The following is a 20,752-nucleotide window of genomic DNA, read 5'->3' on the forward strand; positions in this document are numbered from 1 at the left end:
TAAAAATGTTAATGATCGCGTTAAAAGCCCCCAATTTTTAACTGATGGAGTTGACAAAAGTATATTAAAAATGTATATTTAATGGCATAGTTTGTATCCATTTTTACTTATTCATCCATCGAAGAAATACAGAGATATATGCTGAAGAGACAGGAATAAATAAGACAATCATAGTACCTGTCCTTGAAAATTCAGAAGGCATTCAATGAAGCAAGCATTATAATAAAGGCTATTGTAATTAAGGAAATACACAATACTCTGGAAGCACCTAGCAAGGGAACCTAAGGGCTAACCTAATCTGGGGGACAGGGAAGACCTTCCAAAGAATTGAAATTTAAGCTGACACTCCTCAGTAGGAGAGAATGAGGCAAAGAACAAAAGGCAGGGTTGGGGTTTTTATGTTTATTTTATTTTTATTGACATATAATAATTTTACATAGTTATAGGGTACAACATGATATTTAGATACACGTATATATTGTGTAACCATCAAATCAAGATAAAAGGTAGAGTGTTTAATGTGAGCAAACAGGTTTTAAAAGGCCTTTAGGTGAGATAAAGTAGGTCAAATTCTAGAAGGTAAAAGCATTTCAACATAGCTAAAACACAGAGCTCTAGAGGAAGGGTGAAAATAAAAGACTTGGAGAGATTTGTGAGAACCAAACTGTGGAGGCTCTTTCAACAGAATTAGGAAATTTGGATTTTATCCAAAAACAATGGAAAGCATAAATCAAGGTTCTGAGTTAAAACATGAAAGCATGTGATAACCAGACTTGGAAATGTTCAGCGTCTACAAGAGCAATATGTTTGATGAATCATCAGTACCTCTACCAAAGTAAACTACTTACTTAGACATGATAATTTCAGCTTTTCTTATCCATTAGAATAGTAGCATTGAAATACAAGCCCAGTTTATATAATGATTGTTGATTTCAATGACATTCTTACCATTACACCTCTTGAAAAGTTATACTGTCTTTCAGATTATCTGGGTTTTTTTTTTTTTTTCTTGTTATAATTACCTTTCCCCAAGAAAACATGCTAAGTAGATTTACTGTAAAAAGTGATATTTCAATATTACAATTTTAGAAAAATCCAGTCACCATTTTACTCAATACATTTCTAGTCAGGAAATTTTAAAATGGAGCAAATTTGAATTGAGTTCCATGTTTGGATGGTCCAAAAATATTTTTCTCTGTGGACCTATGCCAACAGATCTGTGCTCTGCAGTTTGTGCTACACATTAGCTATGTCCGTGTGTTTCAAAGCACTGTAATGTCTACCCTGTATTTTTCTTTGAAGGTGTTCTTAACTGTTATAAACTTTATTATTTTTTTAAATTTATTTATTTACTTTGAGACGAGTCTCTCTCTGCCTGCCCAGGCTGGAGTGCAGTGGCGCGATCTCGGCTCACTGCTAGCTCTGCCTCCCGGGTTCACACCATTGTCCTGCCTCAGCCTCCCGAGTAGCTGGGACTACACGGGGCTTCACCATGTTAGCCAGGATGGTCTCGATCTCCTGACCTCACGATCCGCCCGCCTCGGCCTCCCAAAGTGCTGGAATTACAGGCGTGAGCCACTGCACCCGGCCTATAAACTTTAGTTTTAAGTGTAATTTGAGTGCAAATAATCGTGATCTCCCTAAAGTCAAAAAAATTGATGAAGATCATACAGAAAAAAGAATGCACCTTTCAAAGAATGACTCCCCAACCCCCCACATCCTCCTTTGCCACCCACTATCAAGCCATTTCTTCTTCCTTTGGAGAATATAATAAATCTTTATCATGTTACATTTTATGTATGACCTGTTTCTTTACTTTCAAGTTGTTTTTATTACTTATATTATTCAAGTGATCTTTTTTCTGTCTGTGAAAAGTGTTTGATTATCTTGGGTTGAGATGGTATACACTATAATTTTCCTTATGTTAAGCTTCACAGAAAAAAATTTAAATTTATGCCATCATTTTAAGGCATTTTATTAAAGAGTATTTATTTATCTCTCTCTTTTTTAACTGCCTGCTCCTGTCTTTTCATTTTTTTCTTTTGGGGTTTTAGTCTCTTTTCACTCCTTAATTTTTTAAATTAAAAAAAAAGTGTTATTTAGCTATAATTGACATACAATAAGTGGAACACATTTAAAATATTTAACTTGAGCTTTGACATATGCATACGTATAACAATCATACTGATTTCCCCCCACATGAAAAGATGCATAATTTCACATATAATTGGAAATGCCAAATACTAACACAATTTTTCACCTTTCAGATAGGCAAAAATTCAGGAGCTTTTGCATACACACCATTAATGAGAAATGAACAATGGTGTGAACCGGGGAGGCGGAGCTTGCAGTGAGCCGAGATCGCGCCACTGCACTCCAGCCTAGGCAGACAGAGGGAGACTCCTCTCAAAATGAATGAAAAGTTTGAGGGCACTCTCAAACTTTTTACATGGTACTACAAAATGATGTAATCTATTAGGAGGGTATTAGCAAATTGCATGTGCATTTATTCTTTGTTCCAGCATTTTTACTTCTAGGAATTTACCCTGAAGGTATACCTCACCTAAAATAGGTTATCCAATATGGTATTACTGGTAATAGTAAAACATTAGAAACGATCAAAATGCCCATGTATAGGAACCTGGTTGAATAAACAAGATGGAATATTATGCAGGTCTAAAATTGAATTTTAAGAAAAACAGGCCAGGCGCGGTGGCTCAAGCCTGTAATCCCAGCACTTTGGGAGGCCGAGACGGGCGGATCACGAGGTCAGGAGATCGAGACCATCCTGGCTAACACGGTGAAACCCTGTCTCTACTAAAAAAAATACAAAAAAAAAAACTAGCCGGGTGAGGTGGCGGGCGCCTGTAGTCCCAGCTACTCAGGAGGCTGAGGCAGGAGAATGGCGTGAACCCGGGAGGCGGAGCTTGCAGTGAGCTGAGATCCGGCCACAGCACTCCAGCCTGGGTGACAGAGCGAGACTCCGTCTCAAAAAAAAAAAAAAAAAAAAAAAACAAATGAACCTCACTGTATACCAAATTGGTAACATAATCAGAAAAAAAGATAATTGAAGTATCTTTATAGTACAGTAATGTAACTGCATCTTTGGTGTGATATACTGTAAGGACAAAAAAAACTGCAAACAACTACTGAACTTATAATGATTTGGGCATAATAATTGTGATCCCAATTTATATGAAATGCAGAAAAGAGCAATTGTGTGAATATATTGATATTCTTAGGAACTGGGGCTCTCTCTGTTGGAGAAGGGAGATGCAAATATGGATTGGGGAAGGAGAGGAAGAATTTAATGGCATTGTTTTGAAATAGGACTTGTTAGTATTGACTCGTGATTTTTAAAAAATATATTTTCTAGTTTTCTCCATTGAAAAGGCATGGAAGCAATGACACATCAGTAGCAGTAAACACACCCATTCCCCAGTGTCAAGAACTGTACAGAATCTGAGATTTTATCCTACTTGAAACCTGACAAGCTAGGCTGCCAGTTTCATGAATGCTGGCAGAACACAAGAAACTCCTGGGTCAGCAACAAAGGACTTTATTATTCATGGAAATAGAGTTCCCAGAGTATCAGTATTTGCTCCTGTTCTCCAACCTCAATTCCCGCAGAGCAACATGAAAAGAACCAGGTGACGTCTGCACACGCAATGGGTTCTGTTATAGGAAAGAAACCCTGAATTTGCTGAATCTTGTAGAATGGGAAGGCTGTCTGACATTTGCCCAGAGAGAGACATTATCTTGATTATGCTGGACAGTAAACAAACCTGGCCTTTGCTCTGGAGAAAGACATTATCTCTATCTTCCAAGGCCATTCACTTCACCAACACCCTGGAAAAAGGAGTCCAGAACAAAGAGCTGGGACTCCCTCCCTCACAAGGTGCACAGAAATGTGAGAGACCTGCACAGAATTGTCTCTCTCCCAATAGTCATATCTTGGTGTGGAAACACTACTCCTTACTTTTAAATAAATACATAAATAACTTTTAATGAATTTCTTTGATAAACAGTTGATTATAAATTTGGAGCAAGGAAAGATCAAGGTAAATTTGAAATATTGTATTGTGTCGGAAAGCAAAAGAATCCTGAAAAATTGATGGAGATGTTCAAAGGAACATTGGAGTCAGAACAATTTAAGCATCAAAAAGAATAACTATGGAGTGGATTTTAACACATTAAATAGAAAAAGAATCCACAAGGCAACAGTGATCCTTTAAAAAGGTAGAGGGAGTTCATCCTTAGGAGAATGTCAGCTAATAATACAAAAGCAACAAGAGAATGAGAAAATAGGTATGAATCTTCCACGGACACCAAAACTCTTGGTTAAAAAGTTATTGAGGAACACAGACTCAAAACATCACTCCAAAGATTGTTTATTGATTACAAATGGGAAAAGTTACTATTACAGTGGAGAAATCTAGCAGACACCACCTCAACCAAGTGATTAAACTTATCATTACCAATGATGAGGCAAGTTGACATTATATGCAACCTGGAGGGATGCATTGAAAGCAATATCACCTATGTATTATTTATATTAAAACATATTTAACCTGATACAGTCATAAGGAAACTATAAGATAAATCCACATCATGGGCCAGGCATGGTGGCTCATGTCTGTAATCCCAGCACTGTGGAAAGCAAGGTAGATCACTTGAGGCCAGCAGTGCAAGGCCAGCCTTGGCAACATGGCGAAACCCCTTCTCCAATAAAAATGCAAAATAAATTAGCCAGGTGTGGTGGCACATGTCTGTAGTCCCAGCTACTGGGGAGTCTGAGGTGAGAGAATTGCTTCAGGCTGAGAGGCGACGGTGCAGCAAGTCGAGATTGTGTCACTGCACTACAACCTGGGTGACAGAGACCCTGTATATATTTAAAAAAAAAAATCGAAATTGTGGACTATTCTACAAAACAACTGGCCTAGACTTTTCATAGATGTCAATACCAAGACCAGAAAAATAAAAGGACTGGTAGTATGTTTAAGATGAAAGATTAAAGAGACATGACAACTTAATGCACAAATAATTACTGATTGGCTTCTAGTTTTTTAAAGAATGACTAAAATATTGTTGAAATTTTTGGAAATTTGAAAACGTGGACCATTTATTAGATAACACTAATGTGTCAGTAATATTGTGATAATATTGTGGTTATATAACAGAATGTTCTTTTTCTTTGGAAACAGATGTTAAAGTATCAGGAATAAAACAATGTGACCTCCGCAACGTATTTTCAAATAATTTGAAAAAACAGACTATGAATGTAAAAAATGCTCATTGATGAATTCTAGGTGAAAGACATATAGATGCTCATTTCAACTTCTTTGAGGGTTGGCAATTTTTCAAAATAAAAAAGTTGCGAAAAAATTAATAAATCACATTCCCTGGTCATCTTTCAAACCTGTATTCCTGATCTCTTGCAAACGTTCAGCTCACCCATTTTTAGGATCATTTAAATTACCTCTTTTGAAACATATTGCCAGTTTTCTTATTATTTTATTATGGAGTATATTAAAACTGTGCATGGAATTTTGCTATCAGAGCACATGACTTTGACCTAGGGTAGATAATAGCTTTTATTTTGTATAAACATTATGTTTAAAATCTTGAATTTCTAGGCTATCTACACTAAGATTATACCTTAACTGATTTTCAGGTCTTTCACCTGGTTCATAACTGATAATACATAGATAAATCTAATTTGGATTAATTTTTCATATATTTTCAATCACTGAAATTAATATGCCTTTTTGTCTATTCATGTAGTTACCCCTTTATTCCATAGTCATTAAAATTCCCAAAATAGCTTAGCAACAAGCAATATCTTCAAGTATGTCGCTACCTATTTTGACTTTCCAGTATTTATAAGTTGTTAAACTCATCCAGTTCTACCTTTCCTTTTGGAGGCCTCTATTGATCACAATTCTATTCCCAGAGACTTTTCGTTTTATGCCTCTAAGACTTTTCACACCTTTTAAATTGTCTACCCACCTCATCTTTTCCCACTGTAACGTTGACAGGAAATTTTGTGAAAGGCTTTTTGAATGATAAATTATGTCTATTGTTTCGGTGCATCCTATTCATATATACCCCCCAAATTAATATATGAGCCAGACATGATAACCTTGAATAAACTGTGCTATCTTTTCCCCAGAGAAGGCATTTGCTTAAAGTTACCAAATTCCCTTTAGTCCATTAAAGATCAGAACACAGATTTTTTGTGCAACCACTGCCTTATTTCCTTTTAGGTTTCCTCTCACTTCCTTAATTCTCAGTTATGTGAACACGCCATCCTTATTTTTACAACTTCACAGTATAATTAATTATATCTGGACCACGACAGAGTAAAAGACAATTAACAACATCACCGCATCTTTGTAGCATTTCACTGTCTATTCCTACCACCTACACAGGTTCTTACAAATGCTTATGCTTACCTTTCATCTGTGTGATGCCATTAAAAGGAGAGTGAAGGGTGATACCATGCATTATGAGACAGCATTACTGTTAGCAGCTCACACAAACACGCAGCATCCAATTGAATGTTCAAAACACACTCTCATACTCTAAGACTGAGTTGTATCTTTCAAATGAAGAAGTCAGAGGTTTCGCCACTGGTGCTCTATGCCATTTAATGAATTTCCAGCTCTTGAAGAGGGAGGTATATGCCAGGCCCCAGAGAGAAGAGAGCAAGGAAAGAGCCCTTTACACCTATTTTGTTGTAAAGGTTTGCACGCAGAGAGGATTTGGATACCAGCAAATAACCTTTTTTTTTTTTTTTTTTTTTTTTTTTTTTTTTGAGGCGGAGTCTCGTCCTGTCACCCAGGCTGAAGTGCAATGGTGTGATCTCTGCTCACTGCAACCTCCGCCTCCTGGGTTCAAGTGATTCTCCCGCCTCAGCCTCCCAAGTAGTTGGGATTACAGGCATACGCAACCATGCCTGGCTAGTTTTTGTATTTTTAGTAGAGACAGGATTTCACCATGTAGGCCAGGCTGGTCTCACTCCTGACCTCAAGTGATCCACCTGCCTCGGCCTCCCAAAGTGCTGGAATTACAGGCATGAGCCACCGTGCCCGGCCCCAAGTAAATAAAACTTTATCTACTTATCTGCCTATCATCCTATTTATCTATCACTCCACACATATATTATTTCTCAATGTTTAGCATGAAAAGACCTGAATATGCATTCAGGGGTCCAGGAAATGGCAAGAGTGTATCAATTGGGTATCAGATGGTAGCGGTAAAGATGCTCCTGCTATCTTCCAGAGAGACAGCAGTGGGACAGCCTGATACAGGGCAGAGCTTGGTATATCAGAGCTGAAAGCTAACTCCTGAGAAATGGCCAGGATCCATAACCCTAGAGGATGCCGAAACTCTGACAAGATGCCTCATCTGATTAGGAAGCTAGAACAAGAACCAAGTGATATAGGGCATTAAAAGCATTTTTAATGGATGATATAATGATTTGCATGTGATAATATTCATTAAATATTTGTTAAATAAATAATATGCATGAAGAAAAGTCAGAAATGTTAAATTGTTATAACCCTGCCATTATGCCTCTCAATGTCTGCAAGAGTATACACATACGGAGCATTACCAAAAAGAACAGTCTTACCAGAATCCTCCTATCATAAGCACAGAGTTCAGCAGGTAAAAAACCCATTTCTTTCCTGTCTACATTACATAGGCTGATGTGTACCCAGAACCTCTGTCTTCCTTATTCCTTCTCAGCCCCCACCTCACCTCCCACATATTCCAGCCTCCCCATGCCAGGTGACCACCATTCTGGGGTATTTTGTGGGCAAGGTCCTTTTAGGTCTACTTTTTGTTCCATTTTCCAATGTAATGATGGATTCTCAAATTCTTCAGAAAGGTGAACCTAACTGGAGAACCTTCCTGACTACATATGTACTGTCCTGAGGGTAGAAGAACACAATTAAACCCAACGTGTCAAGGGTAGTCAAGTATTAATACTCCATTCCATACTTTGACTCATGCTATATCTTCATCCTAGCGCAGAGAGCGCATAAATGGTCACTACGTTAAAGCTGCAAGGGTGAGCCAGTATTGGAATGGACACCTGTGGCCACCGGAAATGCCAGAGAATAAAAAGAATTTTAGAAATTCTCTAAGCACTCACACTCCACTTCATTTTTCTGTTCAATACTAGATTCCACTAGTGCAACATCCTTGCCAGGGGTCCTGAAGGATCTGTGGAAAAATCTTCTTCCAAGCTTATCCCAGTTGCTGGCAGAATTTAGTTTTTGTGGTTGTAGGATTGAGATACCCTTGCCAGCAGTCAGCCAGGGGCCACTCTCTGCTTCTAGAGGCTGCCTCTCCATCTGCAAATCAGCAATGCCCCATAGAGTTCTTCTCAAGAGCATCTCCTAACTTCCTCTTTTGCCATCAGCTGGAGAAAGCTCTCTGCTTTTCGGCTCGTGCAATTAGATCTTTCCCACCCAGATAATCTCCCCATCTTAACATCAACTGTACCATATAATATCAGATCATTACAGGATTGATATCTCAGCACATTCTCAGGTTCTGAGGATTAGGGTAGAATGTCTTTTGGGGACCATTTTAGAAATCCTGCTGACCAGTGCCCTGAACATGCCAGACAAGCTCTTTACATTTATTACCCTGGTCATCCCTGTCTTCCTTTCACCACCCCAGCATGATCTTTTCTGTGCTGTTTTCAAACCTCCATCCCCTACCTGCCCTCTCATATTTAGCAGATGATCTTGTCTCCCATCTCACACACCCAAAAAATAGAATCCAGCTGTCTTAGTTTCCTAGGGTTGCCAAACCAAATTAATACAAATTGGGTGGCACAAAATGACAGAACTTTATCTTTTCACAGTTCTGGAGGCTAGAAGCCCTAAACCAAGGTGATGAAAGGGCAGTGCTCTCTCTGAAGGTTCTTGGGAATGATGTGTTGCATGCCTGCTCCTAGCCTCTGGTGCTGCCAGCAATCTTTGGCATTCCGTGGCTTATAGATGCATCACTCTGATCTCTGCCTCTGCTGTCTTATGGCCCTGTCTTTCTGTGTGTGTATGTCTTCCCTCTGTGTGTGTATGTCTCTCTTCTCCTCTCTCATAAGGACACCAGTTATATTGGCTTAGGACCCACCCTAATTCAGTGTGACCTCATCTTAGCTTGATTACATCTGCAAAGATACTCCTCCAAACACAGTCACATCCAGCTACCAGAGGTTAGGACTGCCACATATATTTTGAGGGGACATGAACCAACCCATAATGCCCCCTGACTGGAAGACTCCATCTTCTACCATTTAACTTACAAACCTTCACACCTGCCCTGATTTGTCGTCTACAGGATACTAGAGAGCAGCATCCCCTCTCCTCTGTAAGACAATCATTTTCTTTCTTTTATACTCAGCCTCTTCCTCTCAGTTATTTAATAGATTATCCTCACAGTCATTTTAACCTTACTCAAGCCTCTGACATTATAATAAGGTAAGGGAGGGAGGAATAGAAGGAGAAAGGAAGAAATCTGCCTTAACACCACATTAACCCATAACTAATTCTCTTCTGATGCAAACTTTGCAAAAGAGCTATTTCTGCCCTTTGCCTGCACTTCCTCCCCTCCAACTCACTCTCCCAGCTGTCTCAATACATCTCCTCACCACCACTACTCCATACAATCAGCACTCACTAATGACCTTCTTGTGCCTAAATTCAAAGAACATATTTCAGGCTTGACTTTCCAGTGGAAACATTAAGTTCCCTTTGCTTCCGTGAGTTAAGCCCTTCCTTTCTCTGGCCATTTCTCTGTGTCCTTTCCAGGAATATATACTTCTATCCTGCCATTAAATGTTGCTGTCCTTCAAGACTCACTCCATTCATAAAGGAAATGACAACAAAAACTAAGACTCATTCTTGGCTATCCATTCTTCATAGAGCAAACCAGGGTGAATTTTTCAAAATATCTCACCATGTCATCATGTCAGTCCTCTACTTAAAACTCTTCAATGACTTTATTTTGTTGCACTGAGGATAAAGACCATAATCTTTAAGGTAGTGTATATAATCTGGCCTCTGCTTGCCACATATACCTAGATACAGAATTTGGAAGAAGAGAAAGAATTTTTAAAGATGTGCCGGAAATTTCTATTATTAAAAAGTTAAAAAAAAAAAAAACCCAATAGATATTGGAAAGGATGTGGGGAAAAGGGAATACTTTTACACTATTGTCAAAAATGTACATTAGTACAACCTCTGTGGAAAATAGTAAGGATATTTCTCATAGAACTAAAAATAGAATTACAATTCAATCCAGCAATTCCACTTGTAGGTATCTATTTTAAAAAATCATTAGATCAAAAAGATACTTGCACTCAAATGTTTATCACAGCACTATTCACAAGTAAAGTCATGGAATCAACCTAAGTGTTAATCAATGGATGATTAAATAAAGAAAATGTGGCATATATACACCATGGAATACTATGCAGCCATAAAAAATGAAATTATGTGTTTTGCAGCAATATGGGTACAGCTGAAGGCCTACATCCTAAGTGAAGTAACTCAGAAACAGAAAATCAAATACCACAACTTCTCACTTATAAGTGGGAGCTAAGCAATGGATACTGTATTAGTCTGTTCTCACACTGCTATAAAGACATACCTGAGACTGGGTAACTTATAAAGAAAAGAGGTTCAATCACCTCACAGTTCTGCAGGCTGTATCAGCTTCTTCTGAGGAGGCCTCAGGAAACTTACAATCATGCTGGAGGGCAAAGGGAAATCAGGCAAGGTCTTCACATGGCTGGTAGGAGAGAGAGAGTGAAGGGGTAAGTGCTACACATGTTCAAACAACCAGATCTCGTAAGAACTCACCATCATGAGGACAGCAGAGGGGAAATCCAACCTCATGATGCAATCACCTCCCATCAGGTCCCTCCCCCAACAATGGGGATTACAATTCAACATGAGATTTGCGTGGGAACACAGAGCCAAACCATATCAGGTACACATGGACATAGAGAGGGGAATAATAGACACCAGGGACTCCAAAAGCACGAAGAGTAGGAGAGGAGTGAGGATTGAAAAATTACCTATTGGATACAATGTTCACTACTTGGGTGATGGGTACACTAAAAGCCCAGACTTCACCACTACACAGTATATCCATGTAACAAAACTGCACACATACCCCTTGAGTATATAAAAAAGAAAAAAAAGATGTGTCAAGAATTCTTAGACAATTCTACTGAATGAGTTTTTTTCCTAACCACCTTTCATGTAACAATGCTCAAGTATTTCCAAGAGGGTGATGGACCACAGAAGAGGGTGATGGACCACATAAATCAGGAGATTTATGACAGATTGGTGAGTTTGATGGATCCTAATCCACTCCTCTGGTACAATGTGTTTGTTAAAATCTGGTACACAGAAGACAGAAATTTATATGGCACTTGAGTAGTGTACAATGGTAGCCACTTTAACACTGTTGTTTATATTGCAATTCAATAATTTGTCTGCATCTTCTACACTTGAATGACTGCTAAGCCTGCTTGTTTTCCTGATCTATCATAATTATTTTTTAAATATGTGTAAAAATACATACACATATCTTTTCCTTTTTGAGTTAGGGTTTCCAGACTCCAGAAATTTTGTAAGAGTCAACACATTTCCAATTTTTTATTCACTGCAATTTTGGCAAGCATACCTTCCCTATTTTCATTAATATCATTGATTAAACTATTAAATAGAACTAGGTCAGGTATAGAACCCTGTAGCAAGCCAGTGAAAACAGCTCTCTCAAACTTCAAGTCAATACTGAGTTGACCCAGGATTTCACCTTCAGAAGCAACCATGATCCAGGATGCAGTCACTCAATATATATGGATGCTTGAGGTCAAATGATGTACTATCGAATAGATTCCAAAGCTTCTTGACATCATTTGACCTCAAAAAGCCTTCGAATCTATTAGAGGAGATCAGTTAATACATGATGCATTAAAAAATAGTACCAATATTCTATGACCCGAAAACTAGTGTGTTTTTTTTTCTTTTTTTAAAAAAAGGTATTTATTTCTCCAAGGCAAAAGTCTAAAAATCATTATGGAAACCATTATTGATAAAGGTCAGAAAGGATAATGACACCTAAAATTAATGAAAAGGTATGGCTCTGTCCTGATTTCTCTGGTAGCTGTCAATTTTTATTTAAAAATCTCTACTATGAAATGCAGAAAATTATGGCAATCATAACAATGGAGTGTGCCTCTTCTAGTCCAAGGTGAGGCCTCCAATTATGCACTAAGATACCATTTTCTCCTAACTCTGGGACATGGCAGTACCAATGATCTCATTTTTCTTTTGCATCATCAACCTCTCTCTCTGTACAGGTTGTTCAACTCAAAATACATGCTGCAAATATTTTCTCTTATTGCATCATCAACCTCTCCCTCTGTACAGGTTGTTCATCTCAAAATACATGTTGCAAATATTTTCTCTTATTTTCTTTATATTGCTATAAGGAACTTATGATTGAAACAATCCAATTAATATACAAACATAAAAACATGGTGAGAGTCTTTTAGTGGTAAAAGTTTCCATGTGAAATGGATTATTCTGTTATGAGATATAAGTTGTCATTGTCTAGAATAAATTTGAATGTATAGAATATTTTCTTGCCCAGAAGTAGCTGTAGATAAATCCTACTTTAAGAAAACATATGTAAATGAAGATTTATTTTGAACATGTAATTGAATAGCAATTTATAACATCATAAACTTTTCACACAAAACATTTTTAATGTTTACTACTGACTTCTTTTTCAACTTTCACTTTACATTCAGTGGGTACATGTGCAGGTTTGTTACCTGGGTAAATTACCTGATGCTGAGGGTTGGGATATGAATGATCCCACCACTCAGGTACTGAGCATAGTACCCAACAGTTTTTCAACCCTTGCTCCCCTCCCTCCTTTCCCCCTCTAGTAGTCCCCAGTGTCTATTGTTGCCATCTTTATGTCTATGAGTATAGCATGTTTAGCTCCCACTTGTAAGTGAGAACACGGACTTTTCACAAAATCTAAAGTCAGAAGGAAAATTTACCTAGTAGTTTCAAACAAAAGATAAATTATTATGGCTTTAAAAAAGTAACAAATATCTGATTTACTTAATAACTATTCTCTATATAAAAGATTCGTAATGGTCCTTTTTTAAAATGTAGGCTACCCTTGTACCCTTAAATGATAAAATATTTAGCAAAACCACTGATGTATATCTGAGAATGGTAATGTGAAATAGATAATAACTGGAAATTTTTATCCACAAATTCAGTTGCCACCAACTATTCTTCAAATCAATCTGGTTTTTGTTTTGTTTTTTTGTTTCTAAGAGAGGGGGATCTTGCTGTGTTGCCTAGGGTGGCCTTGAATTTCTGGGCTCAACGTATCCTCCCACTTCAGCCTCCCTAGTGGGACTATAAATCATTCTTTTCACACATTTACATTCCCACAATGGATTGAATACATTCTGATTATAAAAATAATATATATTTATCATAAAAAATGTAACATGGAAAAGTACAAGAAAAAATAATTCATAATTTTACTTCCAGATATAATCACTTTTAAGATTTGGTGCATGTCCATCCAATCAATTTCCCAATTTTTACATAGCAACAAAAAACTGAATGTACAATTTTGTCTCCTGAATATTTACTAAAGTTTAAATCATAAATATTTTCTTATGCCATTAAGCATTTTATTTAAACTTCCTTTTAATAAATATATATTAGATCATTGTATGAATGAACTTTAATCTATGTAGGTAGTTATATTAATTTTGGACATTTCTACCTTTCATATTTTTGCTATAATAATGTACTGCAACGAACATCATGACCCTCACCTTTTATCATTTTCTTGGGATTAATTTCTGAATCAAAAGACATGAACATTTTCAGATTTTTGAGGCAGTGGACTCAAGAACACAGGTACAGTGTAGACCAGGGGTAAGGCAACTTATTGAAAAGAGAGGAATTAAGTAAAAGTCTATATGCTAAGGGATGGGGCCTCCATCATTCACCCTCTTAAACCCACTTGGCAGCCAGAAAGACATCCCTGACTGGAGAAATGGACCCAAGAGAAAAGATCTGCAGATAATGACATTTAGAGGTCCTACAGTGAGTAGCCAAGTCCCAGCTAATTACCCTAAAGTTTAAAATTAATCTATTACCATTTATCATTAATCTATAACCTATGGTAGCTCACATTTTAAACTACTATGCTCCAGTTTCTCCATTTATTCTCCTTCAGTGGTTCCCCTTACCATTCTGGCCGGTTCTGACTTAGGGACAGTCTAGAGTAAGAAGTCACACACGCGTCACTTTTCCCACGAGGGAAAAACCACCAAGCTAATTTTGTCTTCTCTTGGCCACAGGCCACAGAATAGTTCACTGAAATACCTAATGCCCTAGAGTAGAGACTGTCTCCTGGGGTCAAGTATATTTTAAAGCAAATAAATCCCCAAAAAAGAGAACAGAGCCACACTAGACAAGTCAGAGTCCACTTTTTATTCACTCTTGTACCTCCAAGGACTAGAACTTGGCCTGGCACATAGCAAGTGATAATACACATTTGCATGGACGGATGAATGTATATGGCTTCTTTAGGCTGAATTTAAACTCCCACCAAGAACAGACAACTACCTTGCCTCTCTTCCCCACTCATTTTCGGGTCTTCCACATAGCAGCCAGAGCCTCAGAGACCCTTGAGAGTTTCCTCCACTCCTCCCTCGTTTGTGGCCCTGGAAGCTGCAGGTGGTAGTTTCCTTCGCTGGGGGCGGCGCCTGGACGCCGGTGTCCCCGGCCGAGGCGGCCTCGCTGTCCTGGAAGGGAGGGTGAAGAGCTGCATCCCGCACTAGGCGGCGAAAGAGCGCAGCGCCAGGCGGCGGGGTCCGGAGGCGCTCGACGGCTCGCCCCCAGCGCGGGAGACGGGCTGTGTAGTTGGGCCAGAGGAAGAGACCGGGAAACCCAGACGTGGAAGAGGGGGTAGTCTGGACTTCGCGAGCCCTGGTGGGGGTGGCGGCCCACAGAGCGCCCACCTGCGCCGTGCCCCGCAGCGAGGAGTGGCCGCGCCGCCCGCCAGTGAGCCGGGCTCCGAGACCGGCGGGGGAGCGCGCGGGCGAAGGAGGGGCCGCCGTCGCTAACACCACCGCCTTCAGCCCTTGGCTTCCGCGCGTCGGAGGCTGGCAATTCCACGTTCCCCGCGGCGGCCGGAGCCGTGCGGGGGCCAGGCGGCTCGGCGGGCGCCGGGGCTGGCACCTAGGTGACCTGTCTTCCGCCCCTGCAGCGAGTCTCCAGTGGGCATGTTTCAGGTGGGCAGGTCCAGCATCCCCAAACCTGCCCCCCGCAGCCTAGAGGACCTGGACTCAGTGCAGCGTGTCCTGTTACACAGGTCAGTGCAGGGCCCCGGGGCGCGGGGCGAGACCGCCCTCTTGCCCCGGGGATGTGGGCGAGGGAGGGGCCGCTTTTCTTTCTGGGGTCTTTCTGGAAGCATCTGACTTGGGATTCGCCTTAGTGCGGCGCTGGCCGCGAAGGGCCGTTGGGACCTGCACCCCACCCTTTCCAGAGTCGGGTGCCAGCGATCCACCCTGTCCCGCTGCCGAGACTGGCCCCGCGTGGGTCCCGGTCACCCATCTCCTCCGGAAAACGCTACCTTAGGAAGAAGAGAAAGATTAAGCGAAGCTGTCCCTTAACACCTCCAGGCTTCTTCCAGGAAGCTAAGAGTTTTGTTTGAACTTTAGTTGTGACTGGAATGGAAAAGAGCTGCTTTTTTAACAAATCTAATTCTACCCCACCCCCCTCCCACACACGCGCGCGCATGCGCTCGCGCCCACACACCAACAACTACACAAAAGAAATTTAAGAGTTTCTCTCGGAAGAATGAGAACCCCAACTTTCCGTAAGCTGCTAGGGCATTAATTTTAACCGCTGGTACTTTCGTCCAACCTTATCCTTTATGCAAAATAGACTAACAAATATTAAATCCCATGGTTACTGTGATGGGCGTATAGAAGAGAAAGAAATAGTCCACATGAAGAGCAAATTGTCTTTCAATTTTAAGAAAGGATGGATGAAATACCAGGCAGTTAATGCTGCTTTAGTTCTAGGAAGGCCTGGCCTTCATAAGACGTTGTAGGAAAAAAAAAAAAAAAAAAAAAAAAAAAAAAAACAAAAAAAAACTCTTATAAATATATCTAAAGTATCTCTTGAATACATTTGTGGCGAGAAAGAGTAAGTGGCGCTTAGTAAATATCTGTCAGAGGGAGGTTTATGTGAGCCCTCTCATCTGTAAACGTTTCAAGTGGCCCTTTTAAGTCTTTGTACAAAACCATATGAGCTGTAGAAATCCTGTTCTATTGGAAGTGTGAGTAAAAAAGAAAGACAGTGTGCAAGGGAGAAATCGGGTGTCTGCGATTTCAGAGCTCTCTTCTGAAACCTGCAATTTTCTGCAGCTGGTTTCCCCCAAATCCCAAAGAGCCCCTGCCATACAAAATAAAATATTATTAAACGAGCAGTGAAAAGGGTATTCTGTTAAATTCCCAAAAACAATTCCCCCTGCATTTGATAAAATTATAGTCCAGGAATAAATCCCAAGAAGCATTAACTAAAAACTCATTCACAGCATGACTTTGTTGTAAAGCTGGGAGAGGTGCTGATTTTAAAAGCTTAAGACCTTGCTGCAACAGAATTTCTTCATATTTCTCATGTTTAAATGTCGAGTGCCAAAAAATTTCAAACTGATTAACACTTTAGGAGTTCAGATCCAAAGCACAAACCCGTCCGAATAAACCAGGCAAAAGAATATGTTTAAGCTATAGTCCTGAAGACTGAGATGATTATTTCGGAAGTAGTGGAATATTTCTAGAATAACCTGCTCAGTATTAGAATGAAAAGCTACTTTATCTGAATTACAAATAACTGCTCCCAAATGCTAGAGGAACCAATGGAATCTGGAACTATAAATGTGTTTGTCAGTATCATGGCTAACAGTGCTTTCTTTTCAACATTATACGAAAATCTTTTTGCTACTGCAATAAATTACTCTTATTAGTGGTTATGTATTAATGTTTTCAAACATACATTAAAAAAAACTTCGACATCTGTAGAGGTTTCTCTTTCATTTAATGAAGCTGTATTTCACACAAGTTCACATCTAATCAAATGTCTTTTGCTTGTATATATAGATTTGTTTAGGCACAATATTATAGAAATTAGCGAGATCTGACAACCCTTAAATCATACTCGTACTTATCATTCATAGTTCTCATGAACCATATCAATGCATGGCCTTTTTAAAAAGTATTAATATTACAAAACTTTTATTTTTTCCTTTAAAATATCCATTGTAAATTATATACAAAATTTTGGCAATTGCATTAAAGTGACTAGTAGCTATGTTATTAAGAGAAAATAACATACTATTCTATTTTATTTTAACGTCTTACTTTAAAGGGTAAGTCTTGTGAGTGTGTACTTTTTAAAATTACTTGTATATTTTCCATTGCAAATATGGTTTTTAAAATGTAGAGCATTAAATTGCTGTGCTTTTGAAAAAGATACTTCAGCCAACCCAAAATTAAAGCGAAGTTGCAAACTTTTCTCTGCATGAGGTGCTAACATCAAAATGTCAATACTAAAATAAAAATAGCTCAGCAAAATAAATTTAGCTATTCTGCTTTTTGAAAAAAGTTACACATAAGTTGTCTGAGTCAAGGAAAAGCATCAGTATTGCATTTCTCAGTTACTTTTACTTACGTTATTTTTGTGTCATCTTGATTAGAAGAAATAACCAAACAATCCTCTTAATAGTATTTTGCAATTTTTTTTTTTAAAAACACACATGCACAATACTATTGCAAATTAATCATTTCCTTGGAGTCCTAATTCTTCTGTTGCACAGTAGTTGTGTGACTTGGCAAGATTTTTCACTTATTTGTATTTTCCCCTGTTCTTTCTTTAATATTAAGGGATAATACCCACCTCACAAGGTGTTGTTGTGAATTTCTGATGATATGGAAGTGCTTTATAAAACTAAAGTTCTGTCAAATATAAGGGATTATGTTAACAACTGTTCTATAATAAAAAACTAAAACAAAACACAAAAGGATAGCTATTCCTAAAGATTCTGAGAAGAGTCAGCCAAGTGACTTTGCCCAAGGCCTAATAGCTAATGAATGGTGCTGGTCCAGGCTAGCGTGCTGGCTTTTTGACCCCTAAGCCAGTGGAGAAAGTGAACTAGAGGTGATTCTCAAAATTTTCGACGACCCAAATTTCATACTCTTACCAAAGGCGAAAATATGCAAATTCAAAATACTGCAACTATCCAGAATTCTCAGGGGGTATGCCCAATTAAGTAATATTCCTGTTAGTAAAAGAGTATGTAATATCTTTTTAAGTTCTAAAAATAAAAACTAAAATGAATAATTAAAAAACCAAAAGCTTTTGAAAATATAATATAAAGTACACACTGCTCTGTTTCTTAAGGTATAAGGCGTTAGATTTCAAGGGTTATCTCATTTGATTTTCAGCAACCCTATATAGTAGGCAGAGATTATTATTGCTGCCTTCAGATGAGGAAACTGACTTCGTCCACTTCCACTTGGTTACTGGTGCCAAAATCAGGATGAGAACTTGGATCCCCTGACTGGAGAATGCATGGCACTTACAGATTATCAAGTATTTTTTCCAGTTGATGTCAAATTATTGTAGGATTCAACAGTGCTGTTTTTTGTTTTTTTTTAGGTGCTACTTAGGGCATTTGGCAGTCATTTATAAACTATGATTTTTTGGTAATTCTCATGTCTGCCTTTTGTTTTTTACTTTCCTCTTCATCAGCAGATTGTCGGCCATCAACAATTTCCAGGGTTGTTGCATTCCTATTTTAAGGGAGCCGCCTTTCTTTCTGATTGGCAGCTGTTTATCTATAGTGGTAGAACAACTTGCCAAATTTGTTATAATTTGTAAATGAAGATATAAAATGAAAAGAAACAGGAGTAAATGAATTGGGTTTTGGGCTTGAGCTTTGTGCCATCTATTTTAGTCTCACTTGTGCTTCTGGATTCTCATCTGTATTCCATTACTATCGAAATGTGGAATATATGATCTTATTGCAGGTAAGTTCCATGCATTTTTTTTTTTTTTTTTTTTTTTTTTTTTTTTGAGACGGAGTCTTGCTCTGTCACCCAGACTGGAGTGCAGTGGCCGGATCTCAGCTCACTGCAAGCTCCTCCTCTCGGGTTCACGCCATTCTCCTGCCTCAGCCTCCCGAGTAGCTGGGACTACAGGCACCCGCCACTTCACCCAGCTAGTTTTTTTTTTGTATTTTTTAGTAGAGACGGGGTTTCACCATATTAGCCAGGATGGTCTCGATCTCCTGACCTCATGATCCGCCCGTCTCGGCCTCCCAAAGTGCTGGGATTACAGGCTTGAGCCACCGCGCCCGGCCAGTTCCATGCATTTTAACAAGTAATTCAACTTTTATAGAGGGAAATGAGAATTTTAGATCACAATGCAGTTCTGTACATTTAGGATTGCTGAAATGTTATTTTGATATATAAACTCTGAAATTTGAAATCTTCTACATAATAAAGTCTCACTTTCTAAAATGCTATTTTATTGGTCTACCAAGTTATTTATTCATATTTTTAAAACAATTATGGCTGTCATTATTACCACATAGTTCATAAAGTATAATTATTTCTGTGTTCACAATTAAGGCAATATTAGTTTCTAACAAACTCTTACATAATTTTTACCTTGTAGTTTAAGTTTTTTTAATGAATATGACCTCATGTGGCCCTATTTTCATTTACTTCTCATTGCTAGCTTCTATTACTACTAGAGAAAGAGCTCCTGAACCTGCTAATGATACTAAATATTTAATTATGTCCTTATCTGGTGTATTTTATGTTAGAATTGTATTGTTTGCCTAATCGAGATGGTAATCTATGGAAATAAGGATGTCATGTCTCATATGCATTAAATTAAACATATTTGGGCTTCAGAAGATGGCTGGTCATTTGGTAGTGGAAAAGGGAAAATGAAAATATACCCCAGTCTAAATCTCTTAAATCTTCTTGCAATTGCTAATTATGAAACAGACAGAATATTCTTATAAAAGCCCTGAAAATGACATCCTATTCCTTTCCTTTCTTCATCCTTTCGAAAATATCTAAGCTTATTAAATATTAGTAAGTTAGTAGAAATATGATATGTAAATTTAGAAATATGTCTAATTGATACTACAACCTGAAAATTAAAATAAGGATAAAAATGATTGATATTATTTCTTCTTTGATGAAAGATCAAGCAAGGTGGTAAATTTTGTTGTTGCTCACTTTTATCCATTTAACTAACACATGTAAGTAAATTAGACAAGGGAGTTAACATAACTCAGGGATATAGCTAACGTCCTAGCAGGTATACTTTCATGTGGCGTTTTTTGCTCCAGTTCAACCTTGTGACAGGTGAAAGACTGAAGAGAGAGAGAAAAAAAAAAAGACCCAGTCAGGTTCTCCAGGAGATTGTCATTTGGTGGCAATGATAGAGGTATTCCTATTTAATTTAGATATAAGACAGACTGATATTAGTTATAACCTAATTTTATGGGATAGATTATGAGGAAAGAGTAGAAAAAGGAATTCTTGCTGAGGTAGGAGATGTGTCTGGGAGGGCTTTTGGGAAAAGGTGCTATT

The 20,752-nt window shown here is 38.4% G+C and overlaps 1 protein-coding gene and 1 long non-coding RNA gene across 3 annotated transcripts in view; one reads left to right on the forward strand and one right to left on the reverse strand.

Annotated features, from left to right (window-relative positions):
* Window positions 1-15,758, reverse strand: part of LOC135970998 (uncharacterized) — a 30,659-nt gene extending 14,901 nt beyond the window's left edge. Inside the window, exons 1-2 of the long non-coding RNA XR_010586990.2 lie at window positions 15,712-15,758; window positions 10,709-10,809 (exon numbers count right to left, since the gene is read on the reverse strand). This is a non-coding gene — a long non-coding RNA (uncharacterized lncRNA). The remainder of the gene's footprint in view (window positions 1-10,708; window positions 10,810-15,711) is intronic.
* INTU (inturned planar cell polarity protein) overlaps window positions 14,913-20,752 on the forward strand; it is a 97,436-nt gene continuing 91,596 nt past the window's right edge. For both annotated transcript variants that reach the window (XM_065545445.2, XM_074040415.1), the window contains exon 1: window positions 14,913-15,450. In XM_065545445.2, the coding sequence (XP_065401517.1) occupies window positions 15,362-15,450 (89 nt within the window). In that variant the 5' untranslated portion in view covers window positions 14,913-15,361. The remainder of the gene's footprint in view (window positions 15,451-20,752) is intronic.

Source organism: Macaca fascicularis, chromosome 5, assembly GCF_037993035.2.
Source record: "Macaca fascicularis isolate 582-1 chromosome 5, T2T-MFA8v1.1".
Classification (NCBI taxonomy): domain Eukaryota; kingdom Metazoa; phylum Chordata; class Mammalia; order Primates; family Cercopithecidae; genus Macaca; species Macaca fascicularis.